The sequence below is a fragment of the Phlebotomus papatasi genome, chromosome 3, assembly GCF_024763615.1.
Source record: "Phlebotomus papatasi isolate M1 chromosome 3, Ppap_2.1, whole genome shotgun sequence".
In the NCBI taxonomy this organism is placed as follows: Eukaryota; Metazoa; Arthropoda; class Insecta; order Diptera; family Psychodidae; genus Phlebotomus; species Phlebotomus papatasi.
In genome coordinates this window covers 6,460,675-6,479,634 of record NC_077224.1, presented here as the reverse complement: position 1 = coordinate 6,479,634, position 18,960 = coordinate 6,460,675, and the positions used below count along the sequence as shown (strand labels likewise).

General features: G+C 33.8%; 1 protein-coding gene across 2 annotated transcripts in view; it reads right to left on the bottom strand.

The window, feature by feature from the left end:
- Positions 1–18,960, bottom strand: part of LOC129806582 (protein amalgam) — a 189,050-nt gene that overhangs the window by 41,509 nt on the left and 128,581 nt on the right. For both annotated transcript variants that reach the window (XM_055855274.1, XM_055855275.1), the window contains exon 4: positions 15,487–15,738. In XM_055855274.1, coding sequence (XP_055711249.1) covers positions 15,487–15,607 — 121 coding nt within the window. In that variant the 5' untranslated portion in view covers positions 15,608–15,738. The remainder of the gene's footprint in view (positions 1–15,486; positions 15,739–18,960) is intronic.

Below are 18,960 nucleotides of genomic sequence, written 5' to 3'. Positions count from 1 at the left end.
AAGTTCTCAAAAAGAAATAAAATTTCTCGATATTTAAAATTTTGAGACCTTCGGGAACTGGGCTAAACCTCTAGTCTAAAGACCGCTTTACACGAGAAACTGGTTCTTTGTATTGACTAGAAAAAGGCGCCGACAGCATTGTGACGTTGTCGTGAAGGGTTTTACAGGGTCTATTGTATATTTTAACAAGTCCCCATTTCAAGAGGCTAATTATTCTATCAATTTTGCCCTACACATCATTATGCAATAAATATTTTATGTTAATGTCAATGCATATGCCATCATGATAGAGGAGAGTTAAGCTGCTTGTTTAGTGCATGATTCTGTCCGAATGAACTAGCGAAAGTTAACCAATTACCTCATCAATTTGAATGGAGCAAATGAACCAAAAATGAGTTTGACAAATTGCATGGGAATATTTGACAAAGTCAATTATGGTTTGAAATTTAATAATAAAGAGTGATTATAAATCCCGCGTTGCTCCACAATAAATGAACATCATATTCGTCATTCTCCCTTGAGTGTTAAGGAGTAGATTTTGGGGGCTTTTGCCCATATCAAATGGAATGGGTGAATTTATGTTTGTTGTACCAGATTGCTTATTGTTCCTGTGTGATGATTGTTAGTCGGCTCATTAGCGACATTATGACGAATCCTAAGGGAGTGGAAGAAATTTTAGCAAGGGATGAGGTTATTTTCCCTATATTTATTGCGATGGATTGTGATGAAAAGTTGTTAAATGCCAGAAGAGCTTTTCAATTGTACACATTAATTAGTAAATTTATGCTGTTATAACATCATTTACCGATAATAATTACAAATTTTCTAATTAATTATTCAATATTTTCGCTAAATTACCTCTTAAATTAACATTCAAATTTCATCACTCTTTTCCTATTTGACTTTGACACCTTATCTTATGTTTATGAGAATTTATGCTATGGTAATAACACAAGTACTGAATATAATTTGCATAATTGCTCTGACATATTAGAGGGTAAAGGGGCAGCTTTAAATATGGCTTTTTTCTCCTATTTCTAAATGGAACTGGACCTTACCGTGTTAGCCTTAATTTCTTTAAAAAGGAGAATAATTAGTCAAAATTTAAATGTATCCTCGGGTATCTTCGGTATCTTAAGCATTAGGAGACTCTACAAAAGTAAGACAATTCATTTACTTATTTATTTTCAACCGCCTGTCCCAATTAAAGGCATAGGTAAAGGATTTTAAGGTTAGCAGCCCACGCCTATCGATGCTCCGCTACTTCAAGAAGATATTCGGGCCTGATCTCAAGGTGGTCCAAGGCAAGTTCTTGATTTATTTCAGTCACTTTGTTATAGGTCTTCCCGAAGATTGACTGCCTTACACAATATCTTTCATAGCTTATGGATCATTTGCATTTTTATCCAATTTCAAGCAAAAATTTTCCCAAGAATCTTGCCTAATGCGAAATTAGTGAAAAGCCTGTGCAACTGATTCGAACTGGTTCATGCTTGTTATGAATTCTAAGAGCTACCCAAAATACTCAAATTTGTTCTAGTCGATAGACGTAAGAGCTCTTTGAATTCTTTCTAACATTTGACCTTGGAAAATCATGACTAGGTATAGTTCAAGGGCATTACTCAAATTTCCAAAGAATTATAACTCTTATTAAATACTATAATGTAGTAGAACTGTTGAGCCTAGAGGATTTGGAGGGAGAAAACACGTCCTGATGAAGACTCTTCTGAGCCAACGGTACCACTGTTCAGCTGAGATGGTAACTTTGAGGGGTGTTATAATAGTGGCTAACTTCAAGTTACGATATCGCTATAGTTCCGCTAGATGGAGTTGTGAGTGCTCGACGAGTTATTCCGAAGGCACAGTCGAATCGGTTCCTCAGTCAGTCTTCACCAGTGAAGCGAGGAGGACGCCAGATTCGTGGCCTTCTTGAAATGGGCAATGGAGCTTAATCTCCGGGGGGCTAGCGATGAAGGGTACTCCAGTAAATTCTGGTGTGGAGCCTGTAGCATTCGTGCTACAATAAAGGCACTGTCCATTACTCAATCTCTAAATTTACTTTAAGTTTTCTATTTAGATTTTCGTTTTGTTAAACTTTGTCTTTACTTTTAAGGAAAGAAAAGACGAGATATCTAAAGTAAATTTCTGGCTGAAGATGTACTTCTATAATATCGAATGAGCGATATATGAAACAGTATATCCCAAATTGGTAAGCTTTCAGTCAAAGTGTTTTTGTCTTGCCAGTTTTTTTTTCAAATGATGCACATCTGGCGTCTGGACGTCGGTCAACAATCTCATCGAGAATTTTGGGTCTTATGCCCGCCCATAGCGCCGGAGAATATGGAGTGTAAATGTGATGATATCCTGAGGATGCTACAGTGAAAAAGACCAGCCACAGCTGACGGAGACTTTTTTATACAATCAAGATGTAATATTGATTTTCATAGCTTCAGGAAAGGCAGCTTTAACGTGTGGATTAAATAAAGGGCACGAAAATTCGGACAGGGAAGGGATGCTGCAGAGCAGATATTTATTATCTAAGTGGAGGGAGTGTCTGGTGTAACCGTCGCTTTTCATCCGTATGTAAATGCCGAATTATTGGGACACTTTGCTGGGCAAGGTACTTGTTTTAAATACTCTTCCAGCAAGTTGTTTTGGGATAGTTTCAAAAACAGTCATTTAAACAGTCATGCGGTGTCCAAATTTGCCGACAATGCATCGCATATTTCAGGGAAAAGTTTCAACAACACTGAGAATTGCATTTGCCAGCATTTCAGCTATGAGGATTTCGTGAGGAATCCCTGAAAAGGCGCCAGAATCTCCAGTGATGAGTCAACAGGACTTTCCCCAAAATCATTTTTCGTAAGCACTTCAACTATATAACTCCACAAAAGTGAATCCTTAAAGTGATCCTTGTGGGAAAGAGTGTTAACAGAGTGACACGACTGAGTTGTAACGATTGTAATGATTGTAATTTAAGATCTATGGAATAAGAACGGAAGCTGAAATACGAGAGCAACTACATACTAAAATCACGTATCAATCCATGCCTTAAGGAGTATAATATTATAAAATTTTGAAAATTGAAACTTTTTTATGATTTTACGATTTTACAAACTTCACGTATGATTTTACGGGTTTTACAATTTTTCGATGTTAAAGGTTTTTTCTATATCGTTCCTATCGTCCAGTATCAATCATCAAATTCTACCAAGTAAAGGCGATTACAAAAAGAACAAATCGTCGGTTCCGAAGAAGACTATTGTAAGTCTACTTACAATAGTATAAAAAGATGGTATCATGGGATACCTTAGATCTATATCCCCTCAAAATTTTATGTTGATTAAGATATTCCTGCAAAAGTTACAAGAAAGAAACTTAAAATCAGCGTGCCCAATTATTGAGTTTTTTGCCCACAATTTTGCTATAATTAATTTAAAAGCAGTGTTAACTAGAAGATATTCAATGCGTAAGTGTGATAAAATAGTTTCAAAAGCTGAAAGTATACTAATTGCAGTGAAATTAATGAAAATAAATTTTAGTTGCCAAACTTTAAACTTCTTTCCTGTAAAGTTTACATTTCGGACTTACAATAGTCTTCTTCGAAACCAACGAAATGTGAAATTTGAACTGTTACAACTCAGATTAGATAGCTAATAGTTAAATTTTTTTGCCAAAACACCATAGAACGAATTCATTTAGAAAATACTAAAAGTGGATCTTTAAAATTGCGGAAGTAGGGTAAAATCTTGCACTAACTCAGAACTCTCAGGTCAGACTTCTGCATTAGTATGAGGGAAATTAACAGAACCGTTAGGAATAAGCCCCACCTTAGTCGATCGGCTAAATTGTCAGTCTTTGAAGCTGTGTTCATTCTTGTTCTCATTTATAATGAGACTTGGATAATGATTGAAGGATTAAGAACGCGAGTATAATACGGACTTCAGACCTGAGACTTAGCCATATCTAATTTTTCAACAATTATGATTTTTTGGAAAAATTCGATTATGGATTGGATTATTAAGGACAAATGATCCATTAAATTCTTAGGATTTTGAGGCCGTCGGGAACTGGGCTAAACCTCTAGTATGAAGACCGCTTAAGTCGCCAAGATAAGATACCTCTGAGCTGTTATCGAGAGAGGAACGTAGCCAACGTAGCTGTTAGTGAGGAGCTAAAAGTCTAGGGGTTGCTTCTTCGAATTGAGAAATTACAATTCAGCGCATGAATGAAGGAAGATCCCTGGAAAACCTGTAGAAGAATCCATTGCAAAGTGTCATCAGCAGGCCTAGGAAAAGGCGTCTAAAGCTAATTCAGGATCTTGCCTTGCAATGCGCGGTCTAACGCCGCGATCCTAAAGGTCCATATAGACTTAAGCTGATCCTTAAAATTCAGCAGTAATAATTTATCTCAAACATTCATACACTGAGGGCTTAAGATCATCAATTAGTGGTCCTTTGCATAAATTTCCTTTACCTAATTTTTTACTGCAAATTTTTTCTGGTAAAATATTCTCAAGGAGCAGTCTGAATCTATTCGGGCCCTAATAGAGATAAGCTGTTGTATTATTCGTCATCAAAGAGTGATGAAAAACATTTTGGCCGACTTTGAGCCCGATATGGGAACATAAAATTTTTTGCTGATTATATTAAATAAAATTGTTAAGAGCCGATGAATCATCTCAAATAATGGTTTTCCTAATTCAGAAGTTAAGAATGCTCTTTAGATTGTAATTTTCAGCTGATTGGAACAAATTTTGGTAATGTTCGAAAGGTTTTGGAATCCTGTACAAATCCGAATCGATTTCGATAGGTTTTAAAAGGGTGATAAATTGGCTATGAGTCGATAATTAATTTTACTGCTCGAACTCAAAGAGAGAGCAGTTATATAATCGTCTTTTTTTGCAACTTGTCACTGTTTTGGAGCTTAAACGGTAAGAGATATCAACTTCCAGTCTTCGATGACCCCCAATAAAAAAAACAAAATCTCTCGATGTTTTTTTTCCTCTCCCAACCCGCCCTCCATCCCTTCCATAACCATGTTTTTTCGGTTTTCTCAAAATTAGACCAAGCTTTTTCAATGATTTTCGGATATGTTTTAGAGCCACTCCAGGCGAACATTTCGCCCAAACATATCTATAACCGGAAAATTTGCCATTTTGAATTATTGAAGGTCAATATTTTGGAGGAAACATTTTTCAACCGACTTGATCAAATTTGGATTTTTTTGGAAAGTCATTGAAATTTCGAATCCGGCTGCATCTGTCTTTATCGATAATGAATCGGTTAAGTACCAATTTTTTGATATTCAGATGCTTTGATATAGATTTTTTGATATTCAGATATTCAGAAAGACCATGCGAAAAGCTTATTCACGGTGAGATCTATTCTCTCGTTAGTTCGAGCATTCCGCAAAGCTGGGACGCTTTGCCATCTCTTTTTATTCCAAAATCTAATAAAGTGGCAGCTTCAAATTTGATCCTTAATCTCGCCTTGACCACTTTGTCTTTCTTCTCTCAGTTTTACTTAAAAGTTGTATAATTTGTGCTTTCTAATTCAGCGGGCTCAAAAGACATGTACCGTACCAAATTTCGATGGAGCATATCTTCCGTTTCAATAAAAAAAATAAGGTAAAGTGCCCTCGAGTCGACCGGTTCCTCGACTCGACCGGTGGTCAATATTTGAATGTTTTAATGGTGAATTTCTATAAAATTGTCACAGATTCGTATTTATTTATGGAATAATTGACCTATTAATGTTAGATCATATGCCAAATATTAGTGCAAATATAAATAAATTGTATAATTAACTCTACCGGTCGACTTGAGGGCACTTTACCTTAAATAAGAAGAATTACTAATAAGCTTATTTTGTGTGAATTATAAATTGGTTCAAATCGGTTATGAACCACTGAATTTAAAAATAGTGCAGTTTGTTCGCATACTTAATTATGTAGGGGGAAGTGGGGCACTTTTGAAAGTGGGGAATCTTTGAAATTGGGATTTTTCACCTATTTTTAAATAAAATTGAGCCTTATTGTGATATAATTTAGCTGCACTAACATATTGAGAAGCTAAATTATATTATGATATGGCTTAGTTCCATTTAAACCTAGGTGAAAAATCCCAATTTCAAAGGTGCCCCACTTCCCCCTATTATACTTCAATAAATTTTTAAACTCAGTTTACTTTGGTTAATTGTATTTGGTACCTTTGTACTAGGGCAAATGTGCCAAATTTCGGCATAGTTGCATGAAAGCGGGAAAGTCTTGAAATGTAATATTTTTAATAGAAATCGATTTTTTTTTAACTTTTTTTTTATAAGGAGTGTTGGTTGCAACATTGTAGACAGTTTCTCGTCTTTATTTTCTCTCAAATCATTCTTAATACATTTTAAAATTAATATAAATGTAGAGGTTGCATTGGTGGCTTATTCCGGCCACCTTCCTCATAGTTCCTTGCCCTTCCGGAATTCTTCCAATGTCTTTGTCAGATCATCTTGCATGTCCGAAGCGATAATTTTTGTTATTTTTTTGCATTGTATAATCTCTAGAGCAGAGGTGTGCAAGAACGGTTTGAAACCGAATAAACGTCAAAATAAGTTTGTTCAGGTAGCGTTTTGACCATTGACGAACAAGCTTTATTTGACGTTTTTCGGTTTCAAACCGTTCTTGCACACCTCTGCTCTAGAGTATGCAAAAACCAAAAATTCATGGAAATTTGAGGAACAAAAAATCTGGCCGGAATTGTAAGCTGGCCGAAATTTGGTACACTTACCCTAAACAAGTCTCATTCTTTTCAATTGGTTGCACTTATCTTAAGAGGATAAATTTTGACATTTTGAGTTGTTATCTCAAACTTTTATTTCTTGCATAAAATTTTCAAGTGGACTGCAGTTTAATTAACCCACCCACAACTTTTCTCAACCTATTCATGAAAATGAGTCAAGGAAAAATCTTGCGTGTTCTGTCCTTAAGTAATTTAATATTCAAAAGTAATGGAGAGAATGCCGAGATAGCGAATGAATCCTTTTGAGCAACTTTTCAAATTACAAGGAGATGAGTGTATGTGTGGCGGGAAAAGACGATGGTAAGTTTCACTGCACACTGAATGATTCAATTGTCCCTGTGCGCGGCCAATCCAATTTTCATGCTAACTAGTTAGGACGACAGAGAGAAGAAAACTATCACCATTTCACCATCATTAAATTGTGATTGTGTGAAAGAAATGCTAATTTCACACGATATGCTCCGTACAATTTAAAATGTTGGTGTGAAGAATAAATTCGGAAGAATGGAGAGAAAAGTATATGGGGGGGCGGTAGAATGGTATAAGTACAATGGGGAAAGAAGTTTCTTATTCATAGAAGAGGATTCTGCACGAAAGGAGAAGTGTAAGAAAACTGGTCAACAGCATACTTTATATGCTTGAGGGGGATTTAGAAAGTTTCAAGGGAAAAGTTACACATAGAAAATGAGCAAGGAGTCTGCAAGTGATTCTCTGAGAATGCACAACTTTCATACTTTTACATTGCTGTTGTCATTTTCATGCCAACCGAAAATGTAACTTTTTCACCAGCAATCTATTGCTTTCACCGAGAGTGTCATAATGTTTTAATATCTTCATGCATATATAATGAAAATTTCGCAATTTAGTGCATAATTAATTCATTTACTGCCACTTACGTCCACTATCCCTTTTTAATTCACTCCTTTTTGATACTAATAAATCATTGATAATTTGTGGGTGAGAAAGGTGGAAGAGATACTGTGAATTTATATTTTATTGCTCATTTCATGGCTTATTTATGAATGAGAATGTAATTAAAGGTTAGAAGTAAGCTTGTATGGACTAAATTAAGGAAAAGAGCCATAACACTTAATAGCTGTACTTCCTTACGAAAGCATTCAATCATTATAAGTTCTTTTTTTTTGGAGGAAAACCAAATAGAATTTTTTTAATTATATATTTAGTATACTCAGTCAAAAGAAAGTGCCAGTGATTAGTTCATTTAAGAATAGGGGAGATTGGGGCAAAAAGTCACAAATTGAAAATTTTAAAATTCAATATCTTCCAAGATAAATAAGATAGCGGCTTAAAATTTTTTCCATAGATAGCCTCCATACGTCTTCTTCAATGTCGTAAGTTAGAATTTAAACAAGGAATTTAGAAAATAAAAAATATCGAAATTTTTAGCCCTATTTTTGAAATATTTTCCGTGCAGAAGATATCAATTATTAGCTACTTATATTAAATTTGATGCACTGGTGAATATTTCCCAAATTATTTGGATATTCTTTCAATACAAATCCGTTATCTATTTTAGAATTTTACAAAAAATCTTTTCTCCAGAAATCCTTTTATTAAAAACGACCACTTGGGGTAAATAGTAACAATTTATGATGTCTTACGGCGAAAAGAAACGTCAATGCTATGTGTCGCTGCTTGTTGTTTGCATTAGTCAAACGATTTGCAGTCTTTTTTGTGTTTTTTTTTTTTTTTTGTAAAAAATAGCTTAAAATGCGCTTTTCTCGCTCAGATAGAGAAAACGGTGTTTTACAAAGGTGTAGAAGAATAAATTTCCTATGAAAATATGTGATCTCAGTATTTTACTTAAATTTACAGAATCCCGTAATAAATTGAATCAAAATGTGATAGTATCTTATGCCTGATACTATTTGCCCCAGAATTTTTGAGAATGATCACAAAATTACCTTTTAGAGAACGGCTCGTTAAATATATTTCCTTACAAAAAAAAAAGAAAATGACTTTGTCAGAGTTGTAGAGCGGTAAATTTTCTATAAAACTCTGCTAATTAGAAATTTTGGAGGTGCTCGGGTAGCTTGTAAAAAAATAAAATATCTGTTTTGTGACTTTATATACAATATACTAATATAATATATATACAATAGAATTATTCTTTGTTTCATTTAGAATCATGATAGAAAAAGAATTTTAGCAAAAATATTGTAGAATAATAAAATTACGAAAATATGCGCAAAAACCTTACTGCGATGCTTTTTTCTAACTCCGTTGAATTCGATCAAACTCGGATGCTCATTTTAAGGAAAAATTTAATTCATAAAAATGAGAAGATATTATTTCAAAATCATTTTTTTAAAGTTTTATACCGATTAAGATAATACGGATAATTGAATTTATACAATATTAAAAATCGTTTTTCTGACTGTGGCGCTACTAGCGTTGGTCCTATGAAGTTCAAGTGTTCCATATAGTTGTAGTTGCGAAACCTTTAATTTGCGCCTTCACTTGCCAAAATTGATTATTTATTGGTCGGTCAATTGATCGGTCAATTGATAATTTATCATGTAGGTATTGTGATCTTCAATCCTTAAGAAACCTTTATAAAATAATATTATTATACAATTTATAGAAGAAGTGCTCATAATTTTGGACAGCGTCTAATTTTGGACACTTTGAGGGTAAAGTTGGACACTAAAAATAAATTGATTAAAATTATGGAATTTTTATTCCAATATTTGATGAATAATGAATTTCATCTAAATATTTGTTCTTTTTGGAAGATTTAAACACTAAATTCGTTAAATTCGTTAATTCGTTAAATTTGAGTTAAAATTGCTTTGTTGAAACTTCAGTGTGCACAGTTGCTTATGAGAAATATGACAGAACTTCGTGTTTACTTCAGTCTTATTTAGCTGTAGTGAAGTACTAGGTGAAAGCGTGCTACCTTCGGATGACTGAAACTTCGGACAACTGAATTTTTTCCGTCTGCTCCTTAAGGATTTCACCTCTTTTCTGGAAATTTGAAGAATTCAGCTAGCTAATAAAATATAATATTGTATTGGGCCAAATTTATTCAAAAGACATTGAAAAAAAAATGTTCGAAGCTTCAGTCATCCGAAATCAGCGCGCTGTCCCCTAGTAATTTTTCTTCGATCTGTTTAAGTGATATTATTAAATATTCATTGAATATTGCGAATATTGTGTTAATTCATGTATAATAGTGATTTGTTCCTTTGACCTGAAGTGAGATATGCCTTTTCAATTACATTTTTCGTGTGAAAAATAGACAATTTTCTCAGAAACTCACCACAGTGTGAGGTGAATACTTGTTATTTTGAACAGGTGTTTTTTTTTAAATTTTGCAAAGTTTTAGCTTTTGAGATGACTAGTTTGTAGAAATACCTAGAAAATAAAGGAGCATTATCTCTGCGAGAAAAAAACCTGAAGAGGGTCCCTGAAAGGCAAGGGAATGGGCGAATACGTGCGTACTTGGAGTAGGGTGGCGGCATTACTTGTGGCCACTGTCTTTACTTACGATCTCCCGGCAAAAAACTTTACACAAAATGATTTCGGAAAACCTCAAAATTAAAAATATTTGATGTATTTTGATAACACATCACATTGTTTTGGTTTTCTGAATCATTTTCTGACAAAAATTGCGACATGACCATAAGTAAAGGCAGTCAACAGTAATGCCGCCACTATACCGAAGTCAATTCTCTTTTATGAATTATATGGATTTTTTCCGGGCTCTTTGTGACATTCTACGATTCTTTTTTAAATACAGAAAGAAGACTTGTTTAGGTTATCGAAATGGTGAACAAAGAGCATCCTATTGAGGAGGATTAGCTGTCCAAAATTACAACCAAACTGTCCAAAATTGCAAACAATGTGTTCAAACTTTGAGTCAAATTCATCTCTTTATATCAATTCATTTTTAAAGGTATATCAAGATTAATTTTAGTGAAAATAAAGACGATTAACAGCTTGTAATGTTTCTAAAGAACCCTTCTGAAAGGAGAACTTAGAAAGAAGATTTATGTCTATAAACAAACACCCTGTACGAAATTATGAGCACCTCCCCTATTTGTTGTGAAATTTATTTAGGGAACTGTATCGATTCTTTACCGATTCATTTTTCAGTTGAAAGTTGAAAGTAATGCAGCTGAGTTTGGAATATCAAGGTATTTTAAGTAAGTCAATTTTGATGAAATTTATTGAAAATAGGGCCTTCGGAGAGGTCGTAATATGTCTATGACGAGGAGAAAATAATAAAACCAAGCTCAAGATAATATCATTTTTGGATTGGGGGGGGGGGGGTCGTCGGAAATCAGAAATTGATATTAAAAACAAAAATTGCATTATTCTATCTGTATTCTATAGTGAACTAGTTGATGTGATTATGAAGAATTTGCATTCAAAACTTAAGAATAAATTGTTGGAAAATGTTATGCACAATTTTGAATCTATATCTAAACGTTTGGTAACACATTTTTGTATTTTTTTAAAATATAAAAATCAAGTGAATTCAATTAAACATGGTAAATATATTGATTCAGGAGACAGTACAAATTAATGCAGTAATGTAAAAACTCAGTGAAGAAAAAAAGGGGTTTTCACTTAATATTCAGAACAACATGCATTCATAGCATCATGCAATATTATGAGTTTGGGAAATTTTATATTTCGTCAGTCATATCTTTTTACAAAGAATCCAGTCCATTCATTGGTTTTCATGAATTTTAGCAGTAATCCAATAATGATTTACAGGCACCATTATTGGATTACTAAATCGATTGCACAAGTTGTAAAAGCTCCTGATAGAAAGGCTCGTTTACCATTTTTTTTCCTGAAATGATTTTTAAGTCCTTTGATGTTATATAGTGGTCTCTAGGAAAATGCATATTGTGCAATTCTGCAAATGTTCCAAGAGTGACCACTGAAAAAAACTTCCTATGCAAATATAGTAGAATAATCGTGCAAAGAGGGTATATGATATTTGAAAAGCTAGAGGAAGCTTCAGAGCTTTGATATTTAATGAAGGAACGAAGTCAAAAAAAAAGGGTCTTGTCTGTTCTTTTGAGCTATCACAGTAAAATATGGTCGGTTTTTTCGTGAGAACACTCATATCGGATTTAAGCTGAAAAGCAGTAACGACGGTCTCCACATAACTATAAAATTTAAATGGATTTTTCAAGAGGATAAGGATTAGTTTAAATCTCCAAAGGTGGGATAAATAATTAATTGGTCACACAGACAGTACCATTGAGGATGAAACTTCATGCACCAGAAATCTAATGCGCAATTCTTAACAAATTATTGTAACTCGTGATCTTGTTGAGGGAAGTTTTTGCACATCCATCTGTCAATCTCAGCAATAAATCTATAAAAGTTAGTTTGAGCAATAAACCCATAAACTCTTCATGCGTTTGTGCTTTTCGGAAAAGTTATACGGAGTGAGAAATTTCCAAATCTCACCGAACATTCATGGAGTTTGGAGGAAAATCTCAACAGACAAATTCTTCTTTTCATGATTATTGTTCTTCTGGTACACGGCTAACATGTGTAAGAAGGGCAAGTGGAAGCTAGCAGATGCTATCAAATGGGAAAACAGCTTGTTTCGTGATATTACAAGAAGAAAACTTTTCCTCTTTTTTTTCCATCTCAAACTCATATTCACCATTCACAGATTCCATTCAAAAACTCAGACAGTTCTTTTTTATTTCTCACCCTCTGAGGATGAAACTAAATAATTAGGAGGAAGTCCATTGAGACACACAAAACGTATAACGGCGGCTTTATGAAAAATTAATTCATTTTCAAATTAATTTTTAATGCTGGATGCAGCTCTTCCGAATTAGATTAACTTGCTAAAAATAGGGAAAGTGAAACAGTACCAAAAACTATTTTAAAGTCACCTCTGAGGGAATTGACATCAAGTAGATAAATAATTAGTTAGGTAGGTTAGTTAATCAACTAAGGTAAATATAAACATAGATAGGTATAGGAATCATTTGATGTAAAAAAAAACATTGCCTTTAACTTGTAAGAGTTCGAGTAGTCCGCGAATTTCGTCATTGCTTTATGTGTAGGGGAAGGCTTTCAGGTTTCGCACACACTCTGGCTTTGAACACTTCACACGTCATATGTTTGCCATATTCTTTAATGAACCTGTAGGGTAGGGCGTTTCAAATAGGAAAAATTTTTTTTGGCACTATTCTCACGGTGCTGTATTTGATGAGACAAGAAAGTTTTTCTTCTACGACCATATGATCAGACGCTGTTTAGAGGTGGCTGAACGACCCTCTCTATAGTGTAAAATCCGGTAAAATCAGAAATTTGTTCTACAGAGAGGGTCGTTCAGCCACCTCTAAACAGCGTCTGATCATATGGTCGTAGAAGAAAAACTTTCTTGTCTCATCAAATACAGCACCGTGAGAATAGTGCCAAAAAATTTTTTTCCTAGTTGAAACGCCCTACTGTAGGGGAATTCTGTAATTTTCGTGGCATTGTCACGCGTGAGTTCGAAACGTGACAATGCCATTCAACACCTTTTTTGTCATATCATATGAGTTCGAAAATGCAATTCAGTGATTTTTTAATGAAAGAAGAAAGAAGAGGAAGTTTTTTCGCATTATAAGATACCTTACCGTATGGAGGGATAAATATACTAAATTTTTATTTAAATACATTTTTTTCTTTGGAACACTGTGAGCTGAGTCCGAGATCAATTTTGGAAATTGGCTTCAAACACAATAAGCCGATAGGCTTCAGACCTATATCAAAGGTAAGGGGGGAATAAAAAAAATCGTTGTGAGACCAGATAACGAATATCATCTACATTAAAATTCGATTTTCGAGAACATCCTGTGATGTCGGTCAGTTCATCCGTCGTATATCCCTTTCTGGAGAGGGAACGGAAAGAGATATCGACAAATGAATTTCAGCAAATGTTATATGTCATTGAACGGCTGGAAGTAAGTGATGTCGGATCTACCACCCCCTACCTTTGGCCGCCGTTTTTGGACGCCCCTTAATTTTTCTTTTCTCGATTTAAAAAATAGCCCCCCTGACCCTACCTGCGTGGGATAAAAAATTGAATTTTAAAATAATCATATCTCCGACTCTAATTGTCAGAATTTGATCATCTTGTGCGATTTGGAAAGCTCTCGTTAAATAATATTTAACGAGAGCTTAAACGTTAATAATATTTAACGAGAGCTTCATATTTTTTAATAATATTTAATTTATTTTAATATTTAATATTATTTCGGCTCAGTCTCCAAGCCTTCATCAGTGATCAAGTCTTTCAATTTTTCACTCAGACTCGTTCAGAGTTTTGGTCAGGATTATAACAGGGCATAAGAGGGAACGGGGGCTCTAATTTACACTGTCTTTTCACAATTTTTTAATATTTGTCATCTTACGTCTTTTTCTTCCAAAAAAATGTGCAAATTATTAGAAAAATTGTGAAAATATAGTGTAAAATAGTGCCCTGTTCCCTCTTATGCCCTGTTATAATTCTGACCAAAACCCTTAACGAGTCTTAGAGAAGAATTGAAAGACTTGTCCACTGATGAAGGCTTGGACACCGAGCCGAAAGCTCTGGAAATAGTTGATGTGTTTCCCTGAGTGCGTTTCTTCCTGACGACTTCCGGATTTCCCTATTTTTGATCTACGAACAATGTTTGTGAAAAATTACAAACTTTTGCGAACCTTTTTGTGGGTTATACGATTTATGAATATTTCATAAATACATAAAGGAATGCACAAATATTTACAAGCAATTATTCGAAATATTTTTTTCAGTGTAGAAAAGTCTTAAGGTATTTTTCGAAATTGCCATTGAAATTTTTATAATTTAATAAGTTTGTGGAAATCTTCTTTTTGCCGGTGTGTTTGCTGAAGAATAGAGAAACAGAAGAGTCAATCTGAGTGGATTTACCTCGCGAATTCAGGACATGTTGGGGATTTTTGTATGCTTCTGGGCTAGATTTTCTGGGTTTTATGTTTTTTTTTGTTCTACCTCCTTCAAAAAAAGAAAAAAAAAACACACAGAGAAAAAAGTATGAGTTCGCGCAATGCGCAAATATTCAGAAAAAGCCGATAAATTAAATTACTCCTGGTGTGTAGACTATAAAGTATTCATAGTTGGGTGAATTTTACCAAGCGTATTTTTTAGCTCTTTTTATTATCATTGCTGCAGTTGTTTTTCTCTCGTTGGCTTTTCAAATTTGACGGAAATAAGTAATATCGAGAGTGTATGAATATTCGCATAGAAAAGACTAAAACCTCAAAACATGGTGAATTTTGTGGTTTTCATCAATACAATCCATCCTGTGTGGGATGTTTTTAATAGAAGGAAAAGTTTTATGTTAAATCCAGGACAAGGGGGATAATACCAGTATAGAGGGTAGAGTGATTTTTTTTCTGATTCACAGAGCACATTTTAAATAGATTATATCTTCTGTGGAAAAAAAATATGAGATATTCCACAGAAAAATTATTCACACACAATTTTGATTAAATTAAATCAACGAACCACAACAATTAACGCTAAATGGGAAAATATTGCATAGTGACTTTAATATGTCATAAATTATTTTGAACTTGCCAATTTTTTTCCCAGTACTCTGCACCATTCTGTGCATCATGTCTGGCGTCATTATGTGTGTTTATGCTGAGTGGTTGATAGAACAGAAAAGTTTATCAATAGTACTCACCATATCCAACAGATGAAAGAATCACAACCGATAGAATCGACAATATTTCCACTAAACTACGTTTCAATGGGGCTTTATGAAATTTTTCGATGCGATTAAATATGTCCTTTGTTCTCATCATCGTGATCCAGTGATTCTCTGTGCATTCTTTATCCACTCGTGCTGTCGATGATTCCACTTTTCCAGGATTAATTTACGAGATTTGATGCGTTTTCGCGAAACCTCGACGGATTACCATTGGTACTGCATAATCTGCAAAATATTGAACGTAAAAAAAAACCATCAGTATGAAAAGAGTGATTTTTTTTACATTTTACACTCTACAGTGAATGATTTGTATTTGGCCATTAGTAGAGAAAGTCCTCGAGCTTCTGCAATAATACCAGAGAAGTTTTTGAGCTTCTCGATTAGGGTAATTTGTAGAATTAAACTGCATATCAATCGTTGTATATTATTTTGCTAGTCATTTAGTCTAGTCATTTTGGAATTTCTGACAAGACTGGATCTATTTCAATCTATTTTTTATTCGAAATTCAGTTAAATTACTGGTAAGGTATTTTGGACACTGAGAGAGAAATCCGAAAAAGTTAAAATAACATTTCGGAAATGTTAATTTTACCCTGAATTATTGAACCGAAATCGGTGTAAATATTACCCTTTTTAGGTGTATTGGGGGTTAAAGTTACCCTTTTTCATGTTAATTTTACCCTTAAAAAAGTGTAAAATTAACATTAAAAAATGTTGATATATTTTTACACCTAAAAAGTGTTAAAGTTATGAGGAAAAAAAGTTAATCGCACCCCCGTTTTTTTCTCAGTGGACAATATTTTGAGTGATTTATAAATCGGTTCAAATGGGTTGTTCTTGTGAACCAGTAACGAACTCTGAATAAATAAGTTATTATCCGAAAATCAATCTTGTTACCCTTAAAACTATATTATGGGATCTTTTAAGTGATTTATAAATCTGTTCAAATCGATTGACCCAATGGCTCTGTTCAGTAATAACCTTTCGAAGAGACAAAGCCACTCCAAAGCTAAGCCAAACCTATTCGAAAATCTACCAAAAGCCTAAAGTGCAAGTTCACGTATTCGTCGCAATAGCGGTGATTGTTCTGCCATGTTGAATTTCGATATTCTTCACATTTCAATCGTCAACATTGTCAACAAGAGTGTGCAAATATTAGCTGCAAAAAGTGAATTTTTGTGTAGTTTTGTGGAATTTCAGGATGGGAGAACGTTCTAATCGCAATTTTAGTAAAATAAATGTCTTTTTGATAAACTTGCTCACTTTTGTGTAACTCGTCGGTTTAAACGTTCGAATTTCCAACAGGTTTTTAGGTAAGTTCTCTCTGATATACCTTCGAATCGGTAAAGAAAAAATCTGAACCGGTGAGAGATTTCAAATCGGGAAGGTTATTACTGAACTAGAGGAATAGGGCCATATTTGGGCTCGTTGAAACGGCAATGAAATTCTCGAGAACCTTGAAGCAATTTCAATCCGATTTATCCGAAAATAAATTTTATTACTCATAACTTTTTTTGGACGATCTTTTGAATGATTCAATTCAAATAAATCGGTTGTGAACCGGTAAAAGGTATATGATGCAAAAGTACGTTTAAGGTGAACCGTTTAAGTCACAAGTTCGAGCATTTCATAAAGCTGGGACGCTTTGCCACCCCTTTTTTACATATAGATAAACTCAGCTTGCAAAAACTCTTTCAAACTTAAAGCATAAAATGTTTTCACATTAAAAGATTCATGAGAATCGCAATAAATTTTTAATGAGAAGGTATTACAACACAAATAGTCAAGGAAAAGTCCATTGAAGGTGATAAACTTTGAAATACAATAGATGATGATTGAATAAAATATTTAATAGCTTTACTGTGTTAATTTTATTGACACACTTCGTATTTTTGGAAATATTATATGTGATATTCAGCTTTTTTTCAAAAATATGTATCTACTACACGAATTAATTGTTTATATTAATTTAATAAATTCAATAATAAAATATCGCTCTGACCAATAATAAAATGTGTGTCTCAGTTAAAATCATTCATTTATAAAATGTGAGCTTTTAAGAGTTTTTTGATTTAATTTTTAACTGTATAACAGTTGATTACAGATTAAATTGAATCACAAGTTTGAAATCAATTATGAACTAGAAATTTTGTTAAGAAGTATGCATGTTAGAACTTTTCTGACGTTAGCTTACTAAATACTTAGACATGTCATTACCGATAAGGACAGGTAAAACCAGATTGGAAATTTCAAGACCGTACCAAAAACTCCAAATTTAATCAAAAATAAGCCCTCCAAAGTGATTGATCTTCGACCTTCAACAATTCAAAATGGCGAATTTCGAGTTCATGATATATATGCATGGACGAAACGTTAACCTAAATTACCTCCATAACAATTCTGAAAATCATTGAGAAAATCTCGGGATAATTTTGAAAAAAAAAAAACGAAAGAAACATGGTAAGACGAGGAAAGAAAAAAGGATCGTTCGATATAAAGTTCACTTATGGGGAGTTATCGAAGACCAGAAATCGATAGGGTAGAGTAAGCCCTTTTCGCCACCTTAAGGTTTTGTACCCTTGTAATTCTTACAATTTTTGTCGAAATAAAAAGAAATTTTTTGTATAAGTGCTTTGAAGCATTGTCTCTCTAATGAACCAGGAGACTTTCCGGGAATTTTTGGGCATCTAGTTGAAAAAATACATTTCCCGCAACAATGCATGTTTCAGTACTTTTCGCCACTTTGTAAACACTTTTTCGCCACTGTGTAAGCACTTTTTCGCCACTTGTTTTTAATTGATTTTTTAAGAAACAGCAGCTTTCGAAAACCCCCAAAAGTACATTGCACAGTACTTTTCTTATTTAATACCTATATTAGACAATTATTGGAGTATTTCGAATGATTTTTTGCACATTTTTTGTTTGCGACAAAAATCAATTGACAATTACGTCTGTTTCAACTAAATTCCGCGAGGTGCGCCACTTGTAAAATGCTTGGAAAAATGAGTGGCGAAAAGTACTTACACAACCGAAAAAAGTAAGCCCTATTTCACCACATCCGTATTTCTTTATTTTTTTGGAAAACATTATTAAATAATGATATTAGAGCGAAGCTTAGTTAATAACAAAGTGACTTTCAGTGAAAAAATATCAAATACTGTACTGCAAAAACATAAAATATTGCAAGACAATTTGTCTGAGAGTTGACAAGTTTATTAAGAACTCCATATTTTTTTGGTGACTGTTCACCTTGTCGACAATTTCTTCAATTAACTTGCAAATAATCTAGTCGGTGGAGCACCAGTTATGGTTTTCTGATCCGTTGGACTAGAGGTTACGAAGTAATAGTCATTTCGTAGTTCCATGAGCTCATATTTCCCTGAAAAAGTGATTTTATTTGTAGGTGGCGAAAAAGTGCTTACTGGCGAAAAAGTACTGACTCTACCC